A 16,689-nucleotide genomic window follows, 5' to 3' on the forward strand; every position below is an offset into this window, starting at 1 on the left:
GCATTACTTTGAAGGTGTGGTCCTTGCTAGTGAAACTCCAATACATCCAGAACTCTGCTGCCCGCCTCCTCACCCACACCCACTCCCGTGAACATATAACCCCTGTCCTGCAAAACCTACACTGGGTCCCTGTCCTGTACAGAATCAACTTCAAGATCCTCCTCCTCACCCACAAAGCCCTCCACAGCCAGGCCCCCTCCTACCTCATGGACATGCTCCACCACCACACTCCCTCCCGCAACCTTCAATCATCCGACAAAAACCTTCTCTCGCCTCCACACAGGACCAAGCACCGAACCTGGGGTGACAGAGCCTTCTCCATAGCTCCTCCCTCTGGAACACCCTCCCTATACACATTCGTGACTGTCCAGATCCATCCACCTTCAAATCACTTCTTAAAACCCACCTTTTCAAATCCGCTTTTAACCTTTAAACATTAGCTTTTCGTTCTCTGTTTCTCATGTACGCCCCCCCCCCTTTTTTTTCTGTTTTGCTCTATGCTTTTGCACCTTGTTGTTGTTTATTGTCCTTGTCTTCTGTTTATCTCTTCGCACTTACATGTATGTACTTCTTTTCTTTGTTTAAATGTAAAGCGTCTTTGAGAGCTGTAAAAGCGCAATTTAAATAAAATGTATTATTATTATTATTATTATTATCAGATACACCAGTGTCTTTTCTGATGTATTTCTGACACAGCAGTTGCTCAACAAGTTGCTGTGGTATTAAACCACATTTTCTGTCAGAGCTGGTAACAGCCGGTGTTGCCAAATCAACCAGGACTGAATTCTACGGGGTTGCAGTTTTAAGAGGTTAAAAGTCAAGTTCCCAATTCTTCAAGTTCTTCAAGTCTAACTTAAAACAGTTGTCTGACCATCAAAATCTAATTCCCCATTTTTTTCTTTAACAGAGTTGCTTATTTTAGCTGATTACATGTTTCCTGCTCTTGTTCCTCTTTTACTCTGAGAATGTGTTCCTTTGACTGGATCATTAAAAATGACACATTTAGATGTCATAAAGAAGCCATTTACAGTCACAGACACTTATTTGGAAACAGTAAAGATCAATTGCGTTGCAAATCTTACGGTAGTAACTATGCATGATATTGATAGGACGGAGAGGTGTGTTCTCTCCACCTTAGGCTTTCCATGTAGGCACATGGAAGGGCAGAATGGTTTGCTCTCTCTGCCTCAGGCTATCCATGTAGGCATGCAGAAGGGTGGAGAGGTGTGCTCTCTCTACCTTAGGCTTTGACCACAGTTTCAAGATGGACACTTAAGATAAGTGTCACCAATTCAGTATCTGACCAAATGTCTTTCCTTGTGTTCCTGAGTTATGGTGTTGAATAACAGCCGGAAAAGTGTTTTTGCATAACATTATGAAGTCACTGTGATATAAAATGTCATGTCTTAATCGTTTTATCCTATTAGACATTTGTGTGGAATATTTTTTATAGTGTATGAATTCTTGAGTTATGGCAGAAATGTTTTGTCACGTCACAGTGACGCTGACCACCAAAACCTAATCGGTGCATCTTTGAGTCCAAGTGAATGTTGTTAGATGTAATGAAATTCCCTCCAGGTGTTCCTAAAACTGGAATGGGACAGACAGACAGACAACCTAAAACCATAACGCCTCCAAATATAGGTGCGGAACGTTAAATTAACTAAACAGGAATTAAGCGCTAAGTGTCATTTGGATAAATCGACCCTTTTTGAAGGACACATTTGCGAGCTAAATAGTGACACCTTATGGTCATTACACAGAATTACATGTATATTTTCTGGATTTTATTTCAGCTTGTAGAAATTTTTGAAATGTCCAAATTTAACTTAAAAATCTGACGGCCTGTTAAATGTTGCTATTTTTTAAATGATTGATATTTAACATTTAACAACAAAATTAATAAAAGAAGATGTAAAAAACCTGTAGCTAGACCTTCCATATACATTGTATTGATCAATCATTAAGATATTTCTGCTGAAATAACTTGTCTGATGAACACAAAGGCACTTTAGACATTTTGTTTTTATATAGCATGTTAAAGCACTGAGAGACATTGCAGTTTTTATTACAAGATCCAGTACTGTATGAGGGTGGTTTGTCATGGAAGAGCGCTACTCGATATGTGAAGGAAAAGTCACATATTTTTTTCCCTTGGTGAACACCAGGAGGGCTTCTCCATTCTTTGTCTCGTCTGTCACCATCTCCAGGAAGGGCTCTGCTACCTCAGACACCCTGAAATTAAACGATACAGTGACTCTGATTAACACGCATGTACACAGTATCACATATGGTCATGATAATGTACTTTGTAGTGCTATTTATCAATCTAGATTGTTTTCGTATGAGCTACTGTTGGAAGAACTACTTTCTTCTACCAAACTACACCCACCAACTGTATCACCATGCCGAAGGAAGCTTGCATTAATGTTTACATCTTACGTGGCCACAAGCCTCTCGTAAATGAGTAGATGCACTCTTCCTTCTGCACAGTGATACGATTGGCAGGTGTAGTTCAGTAGACAGAAAGTAGTTCCTATATAAAACTGCTCACAACAATATCTGTGGGTTATCTCCAGTGATGATGTCATGTATTTTTTTGGGAGTTTTGGACACCACAAGCCAAGTGCCATCTGGTTCCATTATATTAAAGAAAAAGCAGACAGCTGTGCAGCAAAGTGCTTAGTGGAAGCAGAATAGCAGTAGTAAACATTAGAGGTAGTAAATATTATTTTAGACTTTTTTGATTTTTTTTTTTATCTCTTAGGAGAAACAGTTGTAGAACAAAATATAGATTTTATGAAACTTTGTACCGACTTTAACAAAACAACACAAGCAAAGACTCACTTCATAGTCCCAAGGTTATCTACTAATTGTTGGGTTGCCTCAGCCAGGTGGGCGAATTGCCCCAGTCTCTGTGGAATTTTGCTGAAGAGCTCAGTTTCGACGAAACCTGGGCAAAGGGCGTTGATCCGTACACCGTAGCCCGATGCCTCACATGCGATCTAGTAAAAGACACACACATTTGCACAATTCAGAGGCACAAAGTATAACACAAGCAATAAGAAGAAAATAGCTGTCTCACTCCTCAAATATAGTCATCTAAAGGAACTGTTCACCCCCAAATCATAACAATAAATATTTTTTCTCTTACCTGTTGTGTAATTTATCAACCTAGATTGTTTTGGTATGAGTTGCTGAGGGTGGCGATATCGACCGTAGAGATGTCTGCTTTCTCTCGAATATAATGTACTAATATAATAACTACTACTAACAACTACTACTCAATTACCCAAGATAAAACCACAGACCTTTCTGTGAGCAGTTTCATGTAGGAACTACTTTCTTTCTACCAAACTACACCCACCAACCATTTCACCACACAGAAGGAAGAGTGCATCTGCTCATGGAAAATAGGCTCAAGCGCATAACAGCCTGAGATGTAAACAGTTGTGCATGCTTTCTTCTGCATAGTGATAGGGTTGGTGGGTGTAGTTTAGTAAAAAGAAAACAGTCCCTGGCTTCCTCCACAGCTCAGCTATGACGTTAGTTAGCTCAGAGGTGCTATGAGAGTGAGCAGTAGATGCACACTTCCTTCTGAGTGGTTATACGCCACAAGCCAACCTCCATCTAGTTCCATTATATTCAAGAGAAAGCAGAGTTCTATGACCGATATCTCCAATACTCAGAAACTCACACCAAAAGTATCTAGACTGATAAACAGCACTACAGGTAAAAGGAAAAATATGGCAAACCAGTTAGTGGATAATGACTCAGCTTCTCATAAGGAGTAGCAAAAGTTAGCTAGCTTGTGATCCAAAACATGGCAGGACCTAAAAGCTTATGAAGTCTATAAGCTATGATTTGCAATGCGTCCCACACCTGCTTGTGTGGAACACTTTGTCTGTACATGAACTTGAAAAACAATTTAATTGACTTCTTGTACACAAATACATAGAGACAGATGCTTTCTTAATCCTCCTGGACTTTCTTCTGGAAAACCTTCCTTACCGCCATGGCTCGAGTGAAGCCAACCACTCCGTGCTTGGTGGATGTGTAGACAGGACAACTTGGTAGCGGGCCGAGACCTGCAAGATGTCAGTTATATCAGTGAGTGTTGGGGTTAAAATTTGGAGGGATAGGGATGCACAAAACTCTATGTTGTCTCTTGTTTCGTGAAACAATGTTGAGACCTTGGCTAAGATTTTGCCAAAGGGCAAACTCAGTAATCATTAGCATTACATTACATTTTGAATGCTTTATGAACTTCTAGCTCTATTGGATGTTTCATCTGTACATACCCACAGTCCTGGTCTGCAATATGCTGAATTCTTTGCAAACAAAATAATGTTTTTGCACCATGCTATGGAAGTAAAGTGTACAGATTGTTTTACATCTGACTTTTTTTCAAAAGCAAATAAATACAGCTGTTGCAGGGATGACATTTATTTGTAGGCCAACATGGAAGTAAACATTCCCCTAGTTCCCTTAACAAAAAGCCAAAGGTATTTTTCCATTGGATTTTGGATTATTGACCCAAATAAGCTCTGTGGCAAACAAAATTTTAGGATACTTTCAGGGTTTGTTTGGCAAGACAGTATTCACAGATGATTTCTGAAGCCTAAATGCAATTGCCAGCAGTAAAAAGCTAACATTAGGCTATAAACAAGCTACACCATGACTGTATGACAAGGCTGTGAAGCAATGCTCAACGTGATGACATTCTTAAAATTCCTTTAGCCACTTGTTAACAACCGCCTTTCTGAAGACACATAAAGGCTTCACAAGTAGGGTATTTACTGCCGCATTTTATGTCGCAGAACAAAACGTGAAACTCTTTTTAGCTTGTGTTAACCACAGGCTTTATTTTAGGCATCAACCCAAAATCCCAATCAAAAGTCCTTGACTTTGAGATGAGGGAACCCGGAGTGCTAAAAAGCTAACTCATTTCCAGGTTTTAGGACTCATTCCTGCAGCACTCCATAGAGAGACAAACATGGTGCAGACTGAATATAAAGTATTGTGAATTGCATGTGTTGGTACAGTGTCAGTGAAAAGAGTTGCTGGTTTTATTGTTTTACAAGCAGGGGCATAAACTATCTAAATCATAACTAGAACTGCCTGTACAACCTTTCAAATGATATCATCAATGGCTTTCCAATAGCAAAGAAACGATCATGTCTCTGTACTTTTTATTTTCTTCAGAAAAGCAAAGCATGCTGTTTTCTTTTTATGGACATCAAGCAAATATGCAGTACATTGTGGGCCTTACCTGCCATGGATGCAGTGTTGACAATGACCCCTCCCCGCCCTCCTTTCAACTTGTTCATGTGCTCCAGAGCCAGGTAGGTTCCCCTGATAACACCAACCTACAGCACACAATAGTCACTGTTGAATTTGGTGTTAACCGTAGAAATCTCTTTTTTCTGTCCATGAATACTTTGATGTTTCCCCTGTTTACCAAATATTGTGAAATGAAACTGAGGAAGCTGAAATGTCAAACCTGGTAAATTTAACAGTTAGGTTGCCAAATCATTTCCTCATACTCTAACTGCTGCAAAGAAATAAATCTAATTTTTGTAATTGGTGGAGCAAATGGTAATTCATAAAATCACGTGTTTATTATGTTAATTATGAGCGAGAAATGAGCATAATTACAACCAGATGAAGATTGTTACCCTCACTACTTCTTACCAGGTTTATGGAAACAATTTTCTCCCACAAGGTCTCGTTCAAGATGCCAGCGTTGTTGCACAAGATGTCCATTCCGCCAAAGGTTTCTACGATTTTCTGAAAGGCAGCTTGAGAGCAGAAAAAACAGTTAGCAGTTAACCTTTCATTTCATAACTAGGTAGAGCTCTTCCCTTTTTATGGCCAACGTGTACCTTACTCAGTGTGGTATCATTATTTACTGGAGCGCTGTAAAGATTAGTCAGTTTGGAGTGGATTACTCCAAAATTAATTAGCAACATTTTGGATGATCCATGAATCATTTGGGTAATTCTTTAAAGAAAACACTGTTTCAGGATTCTCTGAATATTTTTAGTTTTCCCTCCTCTGGTTGTAAACTAAATTATCTTTGGGTTTCATACTCTTTTTTGACTAATGAGACATTTTATAGACCAAATAATTAAAGGAGAGAATGATAGATACACCTATCAATAACCAAAATGATCGATAGTTTCACTAAATTAGGATTACTAATTAAAAATAACATTATGAAATGTAGACTATGTACGTTTATTAGTCAGTCCCTGGCGGATATGTGATCAGCTGATATCAGTTCGATTAAAGTCAAGTTATTTAAGACAAATGATTCATATCTTTTGCAATCAATGACGCCAGTTTCATCAGTCAAGTTCAAGTTATTTGACATATGCACTTGCAAATTTTGCAATCTTGTGCTCTGACAACATTCTGAGCATAAAATATACAACCCCCTCAATGAATATATAATAAATTAACATATAATCTCTGTGTACTGTGAAACAGGTTGCAGTTTTGTAGGATTTCTGCCATATTTTCACAAATAAATGGTTAAATCAAAATTCAATTGTACCACACTTCCCCACACGAAAAAGAAATATTCTGTAAACCTTGTACTTAAACTTAAATACGCTAAAGAAGTATTTCACTTCTGGAAAATGGTCTTTTGGGCTGTCTGTGCAGTAGAAAGATGCAAATACTTTTGAAATTGATGCTACATGAGAGAGAGGAAAAGAGCTGTTGCATTTGCTTTTGCTCAAGAAGAAGAAAACTTAGAACTTCAAGAATGCACTTCACTGTAGTGGACCAATAAACGCTCCAATTGTTGGATGATGTAATGTGAGTTTGGCCATTCTGACCAAGTCCCCAGTAGGGCCCGACCAATTTATCGGCCGATTATAGCCCTTAGATAATAATCGGCAATCGGCCTATGTTAACACTTATATTTTCATCACTAATAAAATGCAGGGAATATGGTGTTTTACTTAGAAATGATGTCCTTGTGTTACTTTTTGCACTATAACCTACCTCTGTTAAATTGGCAATAATAAGAAGAACTCTGGTATGTGAATGTCTTAATTCATATAGACTTTGCATGATTATTTTATTTCCCAGAGGTTTACTGCCTTTTTGCACATCACATTTTTGATTTATTTTGTGTTCAAATTGTTCATATGCTGCTTGTTCCACTCAATTTCTGATAATAAAAGTATTTGAAAATAGTAAAATGTTCTTCCTTCAATTTATATCTTTGTAACGAGTGTTTGAACTATATTTAAGCCATCAAAAGCAGGTATTTCGGGGTTTTTTAAATTGAAAAACGTAAAAATTTAATCGGCCGATATATCAGTTATCGGATTTTTTTATTCCATAATATCGAAATCGGCATCGGCCCCAAAAAATCCATATCAGTCGGGCCCTAGTCCCCAGTAAGTGTGCCAGAGTTTGAAGTCAATTTTCATAGTGGCCTAACAGTGGAATTACAACTTCCAGGTCGATCATGTGATGCCATCGAGCCCAAAAAGACTTTTTCCAATAGACTTACAACGTTAAAGAGATGTCTGTAAATCAGTGGATACATTTTTTTGGAGCGTCACAGCCCCTGCAAAACGACTTGTTTTACTATCAGGCGTTTGATCCATTTGGTCTGGTAACATTTGGAAAGTCAAGAGCCGCACTGTTAAATCATTTTATCCCCATTTAAGTTAGCGTAGCGCTAAAGTGAAAGTAACCAGAGGTATTTCGTACATCTGCTCTATGGGCCCAATGATGTGGAAGCAGTGCTAATCGTCCAGGTAATTTTATCCGCAGCAGCTGAACAATTTTGGCTTAATTTTCATAGGGATGAATGGGGTCGCGCCTCCAACACTGTATTCAGTTCTTTTATACATCCATGGCTTTGACGCAGGAAACAATATGGCGGCCGACAGATAACAAACAAACTCGAATTGCAGTTAAACAATGACCTAAAAATATGTTTCTAAAACATTTAAGGTGAGAAATAGTCAACGCAGTGACAAATATTTGATCAGAACTGCTTAGTTTAACCGTTTGATCTCTGTTTTATCAGCCTCTGTTTTCACAATACAGGAAACAGTATGGCGCCCACTTCCTGTTCACAAATTCTTGTATCAAAGGTAAACAGGGTGAATAGGCATTACTGCAGCTGGTGTAGCTGACCCACCCTCTTGCTACATGACTCACCCACCACACGTACATGTCAGTCCCAGAGGTGGGTAGTAACTAGTTACATTTATTCAGTTACATTTACTTGAGTAACTTTTTGGATAAATTGTACTTTTAAGAGTAGTTTTAATGCAAAATAATTTTTACTTTTACTTGAGTTATATTGTTTTAAAGTAACAATACTCTTATTTGAGTACAATATTTGAGTACTCTACCCACCTCTGAGTACATAATAATATATATACATATATATATATATATATATATATATATGTATATATACATGTAAGATTTAATTTATTTTTGTTTTAGTTAAAGGGGTATTGTTTAAAATACATGAATTTGCAGATTATTTTTGATTGATTACATTCATGTTCTTATTTGACAAATAAATCAGACGTTACTCAACAGTTACTCAGTATTTGAGTAGTTTTTTCACCAAATACTCTTTTACTCTTACTCAAGTAATTATTTGGATGACTACTTTTTACTTTTATTTGAATAATATTGTTCTAAAGGATCAGTACTCTTACTTGAGTACAATTTTTGGCTACACTACCCACCTCTGGTCAGTCCACAATCAGCTCCCTTCACTCCTTGGCCTCGAAGCGGAAGTCCTGACGAAATTGCTGTTAGCGATTAGCTCGCTATAAAGTATTATGTTAAAAGTGAGCCAGTTAAGGTTAGGATAACGGTAATGGAAAGGGTTACATCTCGTTACTTATAAAGTGAATCACGTCTTCATGTATAATGAATTATACAGTAGATTATTGCTACAGCTTTACATACGTCAAATAGGGCACTAAAATATGTTTCTGAAGAATTTTTAGGTGAGAAATAGACAACGCAGTAACAGAATCTTGGTTTCTATTTGATCAGCACCCTTGGCAGCACTCATACTCTTTGTGTCCATGGTATCGTGCATATGAAAATGCAGAAGGACAATCTATGGTTTGAGCAACAGCCCTTGAGTCAGCGGAAATATGGCAGATTTGAGGTGAGAGATGAGCAGGGAGATCTGGGCGCTGGTAAGATGGTGGGAAGTCTATCAAAGTTTATTAATAATATTCCTGTATCCCTTTAAGGCACCAGGGTGTTTTTCTCCTCCCTATTGTTGACGTGAAATATCCTGAATTTATTTGCTTACACTCTTAACTATAATTAATGTAACGACATTCCTCAAACTAATCTGGGGTGCGGTTCTTGACCTGCAATTAAATGCCATGTGATAGGCTTCATTCAAGACACAATGTCCCCAGGTTTGTGAGCTTCCTGGTATCAAACAAACATCTCATGACTGGAACCAAAAAAAACATCACAAAAACACAGGTCCTGTCAGTCATGTTTATTCCAATAAATGAGATGCCAGCTGTTTTCCTGTCTTCAGTACCGCCCCTACTTCCGTTGTTTGTCTTATTGTGTGTGTGTGTGTGTGTGTGTGTGTGTGTGTGTGTGTGTGTTTGTTTACCCTTCATCTGCTCCTCTGATTCAACATTACAGACCAGGAACAAAGATTTCTCCTTTCCATATTCTTTGTCGAGGGCTTCTTTTAAAGTCTTTCCTGCAGTTTCATTCATGTCCAGGAGGGCTACCTGTACAGGTGAAGGACCATCAGACCACCATACTGTTTATTGCTTAAGCTAATGCAGTCTTACACAACAGTCCTAGAATAAATCCTGCCTTCACGAAGGTTAAAATGTCCAGTTTTTGTTGAAAAATGTATGTCTTGATTCAACTTTATTATCATTTTGGAGGTTATAGTTTCTGCTGCTTTTGTAATTTTGAGTTTAATCTTTCCTGTATTTCTATTCTTATTTTATTTTGTATACTTCTAATAATCTATTTTTCACTTCTCTCTATGTGGCTGTACTTTTTTCCGTCCTTGTGCAGCTGCAACACGTAGGCTATTCTCCCTCTGGGGATCAGTAAAGGCTTATCTCATATTTAATCTACCCTGAACTATGTAAATGAGGCGGACCTCTCTCCTCTCAGTGTTTTGGAAACACCTTTGATGAATGCTATGCACATGCTGAACAGGAAGACTTGAACGCAGCTCCAAAACAGTGGGCAAGTGCAGGCAAAGCCAAAAATTTTCTCTACTTCCTGAAAACAGTGATGGAATGTAACTAAGTACATTTACTCCAGTACTGCACTTTTCTGCTACACTTCTACTCCACTACATATCTTGATAACAAGTTACTTTGCAGATTCAGATATTACAGTAGTAATAGTAATGCAGTAGTAAATCTAAATCTACCAATAAGACATGGTGTATTATTATAGATTAATCTACCCAATGGAATATAAAAGTAATTTAAATGAGTTCCATCTTTACCTGCTGCAACATTAAAGTGATGAACGCATTACTGCATTATAATCCAATAATATTACATTATCCTGTTTTGAATCATTCTGCATTATGAGTACTTTTGCTTTCAGTGCTTTAAGTATATTTTGATGCTGATACTTCTCCTACTTTTACTTAAGTACATTTTTAAATGCAGGAGTTTTACTTGCAACAGAGTATTTCTACACTGTGGTATTGCTACTGTTATTTAAGCAATGAGAACTTAATGCACCACTGCATAAATGCCCACTTCTTCCGCACCTCACTTCTCCACTGTAATGCAGGCTGTCTGTTCTAATTGTAGGAGGAGAAAACAGTGAAAACAGACTGAATACATCTGATACTCTTTATGGACAAGACTGGTGTATTCATGCGCGCAGATGGCACTGGGAATGGGGGGGACATGTCCCCCCCAGATTTATAGTGACCCCGATCCGTCCCCCCCACTGTCACCCCCACACATAGGTAGAAAAGAGGATCAGTGTTCCGTTAGTTCGGCTAACTTACATTGCAACACAAAGTTGAAATGACAGCGGCAGTAGCCTCGTCAGTGATCAATCCACATTACACCGATTCAAGAAGGGGAAAGGCTGGAGCAGATCCTTGCTGAGTTGGGAAAGCAAGGTGTTCAATTTTCGACGTAATTCTCGGTTAATAACACTGCACAGCTGATCCATTGATAGTCCGGTGTTTGTGTTACAACTAATGGTGCGTTCATTTGTACTCGTAAGTCGGAGTTTTGAAGTTGGAAAAGCATTGAAATCTAGCATCTACAAGCATAAATGTTGGGGTTTTGTTTCATTTCATTAACTGTCCATTTTTTTTTAAACTGGGAAGCGCTCAGTTCGGAGGTTATTTTGTTCGGAGCTCCAAGTTCCGACTTCCAGTGTAATTGTAAAGGAGCTGATAGCTGTGCCTGTGCCTGTAGTGGTAACCATAGTGATCATATACAACTGTCTAATGACTGAGCTGGTGATTTTTCTGCCACATGAAGACAGAGAAGAAAGAAAAATAACCTCAGCATCTTTTCAAGAACCAAAAGATGTAAATATCCTATGCCTGTTGACTTTCCCAGATGTGGCAAATATTTGTTTTGTAATGTTGAGTAGCTAGTCTGACAGGCATTTGGACTTATCTGAAGTAGGCTAAATGTAAAATAACAGCACTCTAGGCTGTAGGTGAATATCTTTAATGTTTCTATTTTTATGTATAATGTTATTTTAGTAACCAGCAACAGTTTGATCATGTATGGCTAGTGTTGATCAGGTAGGCTTTTGTTTACCAATGTTCCTTCAGTCAGAAAACTCACAATTCTAATGTTTATTGCAGCTTCAGTATATGTATATATATATATATATATATATATATATATATATATATATACACAAAATAACTAATAGAGTGTGCCAGTAAACCCGGAACTCCGNAAGCTTAAGCGAGTTTCAGGTTTTGTTCTACGACATAAAACACGTCAGTAAATACCCTGCTTGTGAATGTTGAAGCTTTTACGTGTCGTAAAAAAGGCGGTTGCTAACAAGTTGCTCAATACAACTACAAACCCTGTCGGGGACATTAAACGTCATCATCCCCGAACAGGCGAGAGTGCTGGCAGTCCGCCATTACAGCTTCTTATTTAGCTGAAACAGTCTGATTTCCCCATTATACAATGTTTTTAAAATAAAGCGGCCAAAATCAGTTGAAAGCTTAGTGGCGGTGACGTCATGCGACTATGGAGTAGTCATGTAGTCCGTTAAAGCCTAACGTTAGCTTTTTACTTCTGGTGATCGCATTTAAGCTTTAAATGCGGTATGAAAGGTGTTCATATGTGAAGATTATCTCGCTGAACAAAACCTGTAAGTATCATAAACTTGTGTTAGCCACAGAGCTTCTTTTCTGACATAATCCAAAACGCAATGCAAAAATCACATTCACTTTCTCTTCCGGGCACACTCTATTGAGTTGGAATCATTTGCTCACAGCTTGCCCCCCCCTCCCCCCAGTTCAAAAATCCCATCTGCGCCCCTGGGTGTATTGTCTTTATCAGTGGCTCTTAACCAGGGTCTGGGAAGCCCCAGGGATCCTTGAGGGAGTTCTAGAGGTCCCTAAAAATGGGGAATGGTTTATTTTCACAATTTAATTCACAATAGAAGTGAGCCTGATGTAAGAAAGGGTGACTACTGTGATCATACTTTCACTTCCTCCATTGTTATCCTCTCCGCTGTTGTTGAGGAATTCTGATCTTTATCACATCTAACAGCCAAAATCTTTTCAGATGTAGTTGCATGAAGCAAAATCTCATTAAATGGAGGTTTGTGACCTTGACACAATAAAAGGGTTGAGAACCACTGGTCGAAGTATCAGGCTTTTGCAGCATGAAGTTCATCTTGAATGGACACAACTGTTAGTTTGTTTAATCTGGAAAAAGTCCAGGACCATTTCTGTCAACAATTGATTCCCAGTGAGAACATCTCCACCCTCTTTAACTAGTTTAAAAATGATCTATAAGTATCTCGAAGAGATTTTTTTCACTTAACAATATATAATGTTTCCAAAGCTGGAAAATAATATGGCCAAACAACCAGTAGACCTAAAAGTTACTAGTTGTAGTGGAGTAAAAAGTAGCCTACAATATGTCCCTTTAAAAACTTGGTGGAGTTTAAAGGAGTGGCATAACGCAGCCTAGATACGTGCAAGTGCCTTGAAGGTGAATTTTAGCACAGTAGCCTACTTTAAATGTGTTTTGTAGTTATCTTGAGACACTGTGCACAGATATCTCGCACATCTACCACAGTTTGCATAGTGTTTTCCTGTCATGCATGTGCAGCACCTATGCTGGAGCCAACCATATCACCCAAACTGTGTGTGGGTGTAAAATCTTACCTTGGCACCGCTTTTCATCAGTATCTCCGTCATTGCTTTCCCAATCCCCATCGCTGCTCCTGTCACCACCGCGACTTTACCGGCCAGGGCCATGTCAGCTGCTGTGTGTCCAGTACGGAGGAGAAGAGACTCTCAGCTGTGTGATCCCTCCAGGAACTGTGTAAAGGGGTGAATCAAGAGTACAGTGGGTGCTTTTGAACAAATACCGCCCACAAGCAAGAGGCCATACCCATCGTTTCGAAACACGCCTGAGAGGGGGAAGACAACATAACAGTTTCAGGTTCAGCTGCATTCAGGGTTAAGCTTCAGGCCTCAGGGCAGCAAAATATTTTTCTATTTTTCTTTTCTTTTTTTATTCTTATAGGAAGATCAAATAGAACAAATACATTTCTGTGTGTTTTTGTCTTTAAAGCATGCTGAGATCAGTGTTGGTTGTTAAATAACTTCGCTGAAAAAACAGACTTTTCTTTGGAAACAGTTATGTTTCGGATGAACAATTGAGTAGCCTAACCTGTCTGTGTCCAGTTATCCGCCTGTAGTCATAGCTCACAAATATGCGGATGAATACGCGCAAATCAGTTGTTTGAACACGTATGACTGTGGAGTTGACTCAGACACTACAAATGTCCGTTCAAAACTTTGCCATTTCATACATGTACACTGGACATCAGGTGTATGTGTATGCTGCAAAGTGACACAATACTTTTTTTGCTTCGTTGTGATACCCCTTTCAATTCGGCACACATGTCTGTGGTCACGTGTTTCAATAGAAGTGTAATTTCAATCACCAACTTCAACAAAGAGTCGAGACGACGCCACGGAGCAGCGCATACCAATGGCAAAAGTTTAAGTGTTGAGCCGGCAAGAGCTTGTTGGTGGATTATGTGTATGCCGATTTTTAGAGTGTCTCCTTGTGCCTCTGAAAAGGAACTCAAATACAATTCAAATATGTTGCGCCTGTGGTTATATGGAAGGCATCATAAAAGTGCCACGTTTTTAAATGGAGTTTGGTGTGACTGTGCCATGCACGTTTCCATAGCGATTTCTGTTATGTAGCTACGTGTTTGTATGTGGCCACTAGATGGCGGCACAGTGCTGTGTGACTTATAAAGGTATCTTACCATCAGTAGAACAATTGCCAATGAATAATACATTTAGAAATTCACCTCCATCTGATTTTGTTGTTACAGTTTTACTTTTTGACTTTTATTTTTTTATATATATGCTGTTTATGTGTTTGTTTATCAACGTCCATGCATTCATTCATGTGCACTATGCATTCATCTGGTCTTCACAAAGTGGTTTCTAAATTCTGGGGGATGAGTTTAACCAGCAGCACTATCAGCTGGGCTCAGGTTTGGCACACCCCGGCCTGATAGTCAAGCCCACTCTGACTGGGAGAAACTGTGTCTCACACTGCTGTTATTCAGATAATGTTGAGAGCTGATTTTTGGTGACTTGTAGTGTGTTCAAAGGGCTGAATCAAACACTAGATGACATGAGTTATGGCTAGTTAGAAGTTGAAGACAACTTTATATATAAAACACTTTATATATAGGCTATGATGATCACAGTTCTTTAAGAAATCATGATGTGTATGTCCTCTAATTTTACACATCAACAAGATGCAGATGCACCACTGAAAGGCATCTCACTATGAGTTTATCACATTAATATAGTTCTCAGAAAAATCTGTCCTCACACGAATCACCAGGCCTGAATTTGTGTCCTCAAATTCTGTGATCAAAATGTCAATACTGATTTCATACAGTTTTATTTCTAATTTTCTTTCAGTTCTGCAATGGCCAATTACCCGTGTGCTGCTAACTGTCCTTACCTTAACTCAGTGTCCCTTTCAGGCTGCATAGGTGCAAAGGTGTTCCTTTAATCCACAGTTACCAACCTAAGGACTCAGAAGATCATTTCTAGGAGTGAAAGAAGTTGTGCTAGTTCTGCTACTCAAAATCATGTTCTCTCTTGAAATACTAAGGGGCCAAAATGTTAGGAACCTCTAGTACCCTTGTGGTGGATTTAAAAGGCCCGAGCAGTGCCTTCTTTTTCCACAAAAATGTACCACTTCTGCAGTTCTATATCCGATGTTTGACATGAGTTTTGTGGGAAGGAATTATTTTCATGAACAAGCATGAATTCCGTTTGATCTAGCGCTTAAGGACATCATGTGCCAATACACATACAGTAAAATATACTCAGAGTACATTTAGTGTATGAGTCACTACATGTGTGAAATAACAGGTGCATGATCTCCCACCCCACCCCCCACCCTGCACTCCTTCCAGGTGTGTGTGTGTGTGTGTGTGTGTGTGTGTGTGTGTGTGTGTTTAGGACTCCTGTTGCTTAAAGGGTTTTGGTGAGCATACTAGGCAAGACTGTGCATGCTGCAGCAGCAGAGCCCAATGAAGGAAATAGTGAGTGAGTGTCACAACCACAAGAAATGTGTCAAAAACTGTTGCAACAAAGCGACAGAATGGCCGACAGACACTGCTTAGTTCACAGGTCAGCAGGCAGCGATGCACTTATATGAATTAATATGACTTTTGGTTGATGTAACAAGAAGTGCAACAGCTATTGTTGCAACTAACGGACACACCCAAATAGATAATAGATGATAGATGATTTGTCTGAACATCGGCTTACTGAGGATCTTTAATTGAGACATGCTGCTAGTTTCCACAATGTTGGTCACAAAAACAATAAAAACAAACAATAAATTCATTATCAATATATGAAGAAAAGTTAAAAAAAAAAAAAGAGTAAAATAAAAATCAGAAAAATGAGAAAAACTCTATATTTGTAGAAACTTACTATTAATTGAATGAAAGGTATTATTGTTAGATTAGATTATTATTTATTTCAAACATGTAAACTGAAATGTCATAAGAAACAAAGCAAACAAAAGATTCTCAACACAATTTCGCAATTTGGTTTACATTTCCGAAAAGGAGTGGGAAGAAGTACATACTTAATTAATCCCACCCCCTATCCATGAATCCCTTTTTTGTTAATTAACTAGCTTCTCATTACAATAATTAACAACATAAACTTTTCATTTCAATTAACAAAGTCTTACAAAATTTTTCAAAAACATAAATTCACAGTCAACATATACCAAAATACAATTTTACAAAACAAATGTGAGGTAATCTAGGAAAATAACTAGCACCATAAATAAATAAGGCAAACAATATACTAATATACTGCTAAGGATTGTCATGACTGTACCTTTTGAAAATCATTTCTTTTTATCTTTTTTTAAATTGCTTCATGTTTGG

At 38.3% G+C, this 16,689-nt stretch overlaps 1 protein-coding gene across 1 annotated transcript; it reads right to left on the bottom strand.

The window, feature by feature from the left end:
* Positions 1 to 2,007: 2,007 nt before the first annotated feature.
* Positions 2,008 to 13,573, bottom strand: zgc:56585 (uncharacterized protein LOC393297 homolog). The gene is made up of 7 exons (XM_050040588.1): positions 13,400 to 13,573; positions 9,641 to 9,764; positions 5,695 to 5,801; positions 5,273 to 5,369; positions 4,012 to 4,088; positions 2,848 to 3,005; positions 2,008 to 2,235 (listed from the first exon to the last, which is right to left on the bottom strand). The coding sequence occupies exons 1-7, from the start codon at positions 13,490 to 13,492 to the stop codon at positions 2,115 to 2,117; spliced, it is 777 nt and encodes a 258-aa protein (XP_049896545.1). The 5' UTR covers positions 13,493 to 13,573; the 3' UTR covers positions 2,008 to 2,114.
* Positions 13,574 to 16,689: the final 3,116 nt, after the last annotated feature.

Source organism: Epinephelus moara, chromosome 3 (genome assembly GCF_006386435.1).
Source record: "Epinephelus moara isolate mb chromosome 3, YSFRI_EMoa_1.0, whole genome shotgun sequence".
Classification (NCBI taxonomy): Eukaryota; Metazoa; Chordata; class Actinopteri; order Perciformes; family Serranidae; genus Epinephelus; species Epinephelus moara.

Excerpts from the sequence above, each read along its gene's own strand:
- zgc:56585 (XM_050040588.1), bottom strand. The coding sequence starts at position 13,492 with ATGGCCCTGGCCGGTAAAGTCGCGGTGGTGACAGGAGCAGCGATGGGG. Across the intron at positions 9,765-13,399 it reads TGATGAAAAGCGGTGCCAAG|GTAGCCCTCCTGGACATGAA; the intron begins GTAAGATTTTAC and ends TCACCTGTACAG. Across the intron at positions 5,802-9,640 it reads ATCAGAGGAGCAGATGAAGG|CTGCCTTTCAGAAAATCGTA; the intron begins GTAAACAAACAC and ends TCTGCTCTCAAG.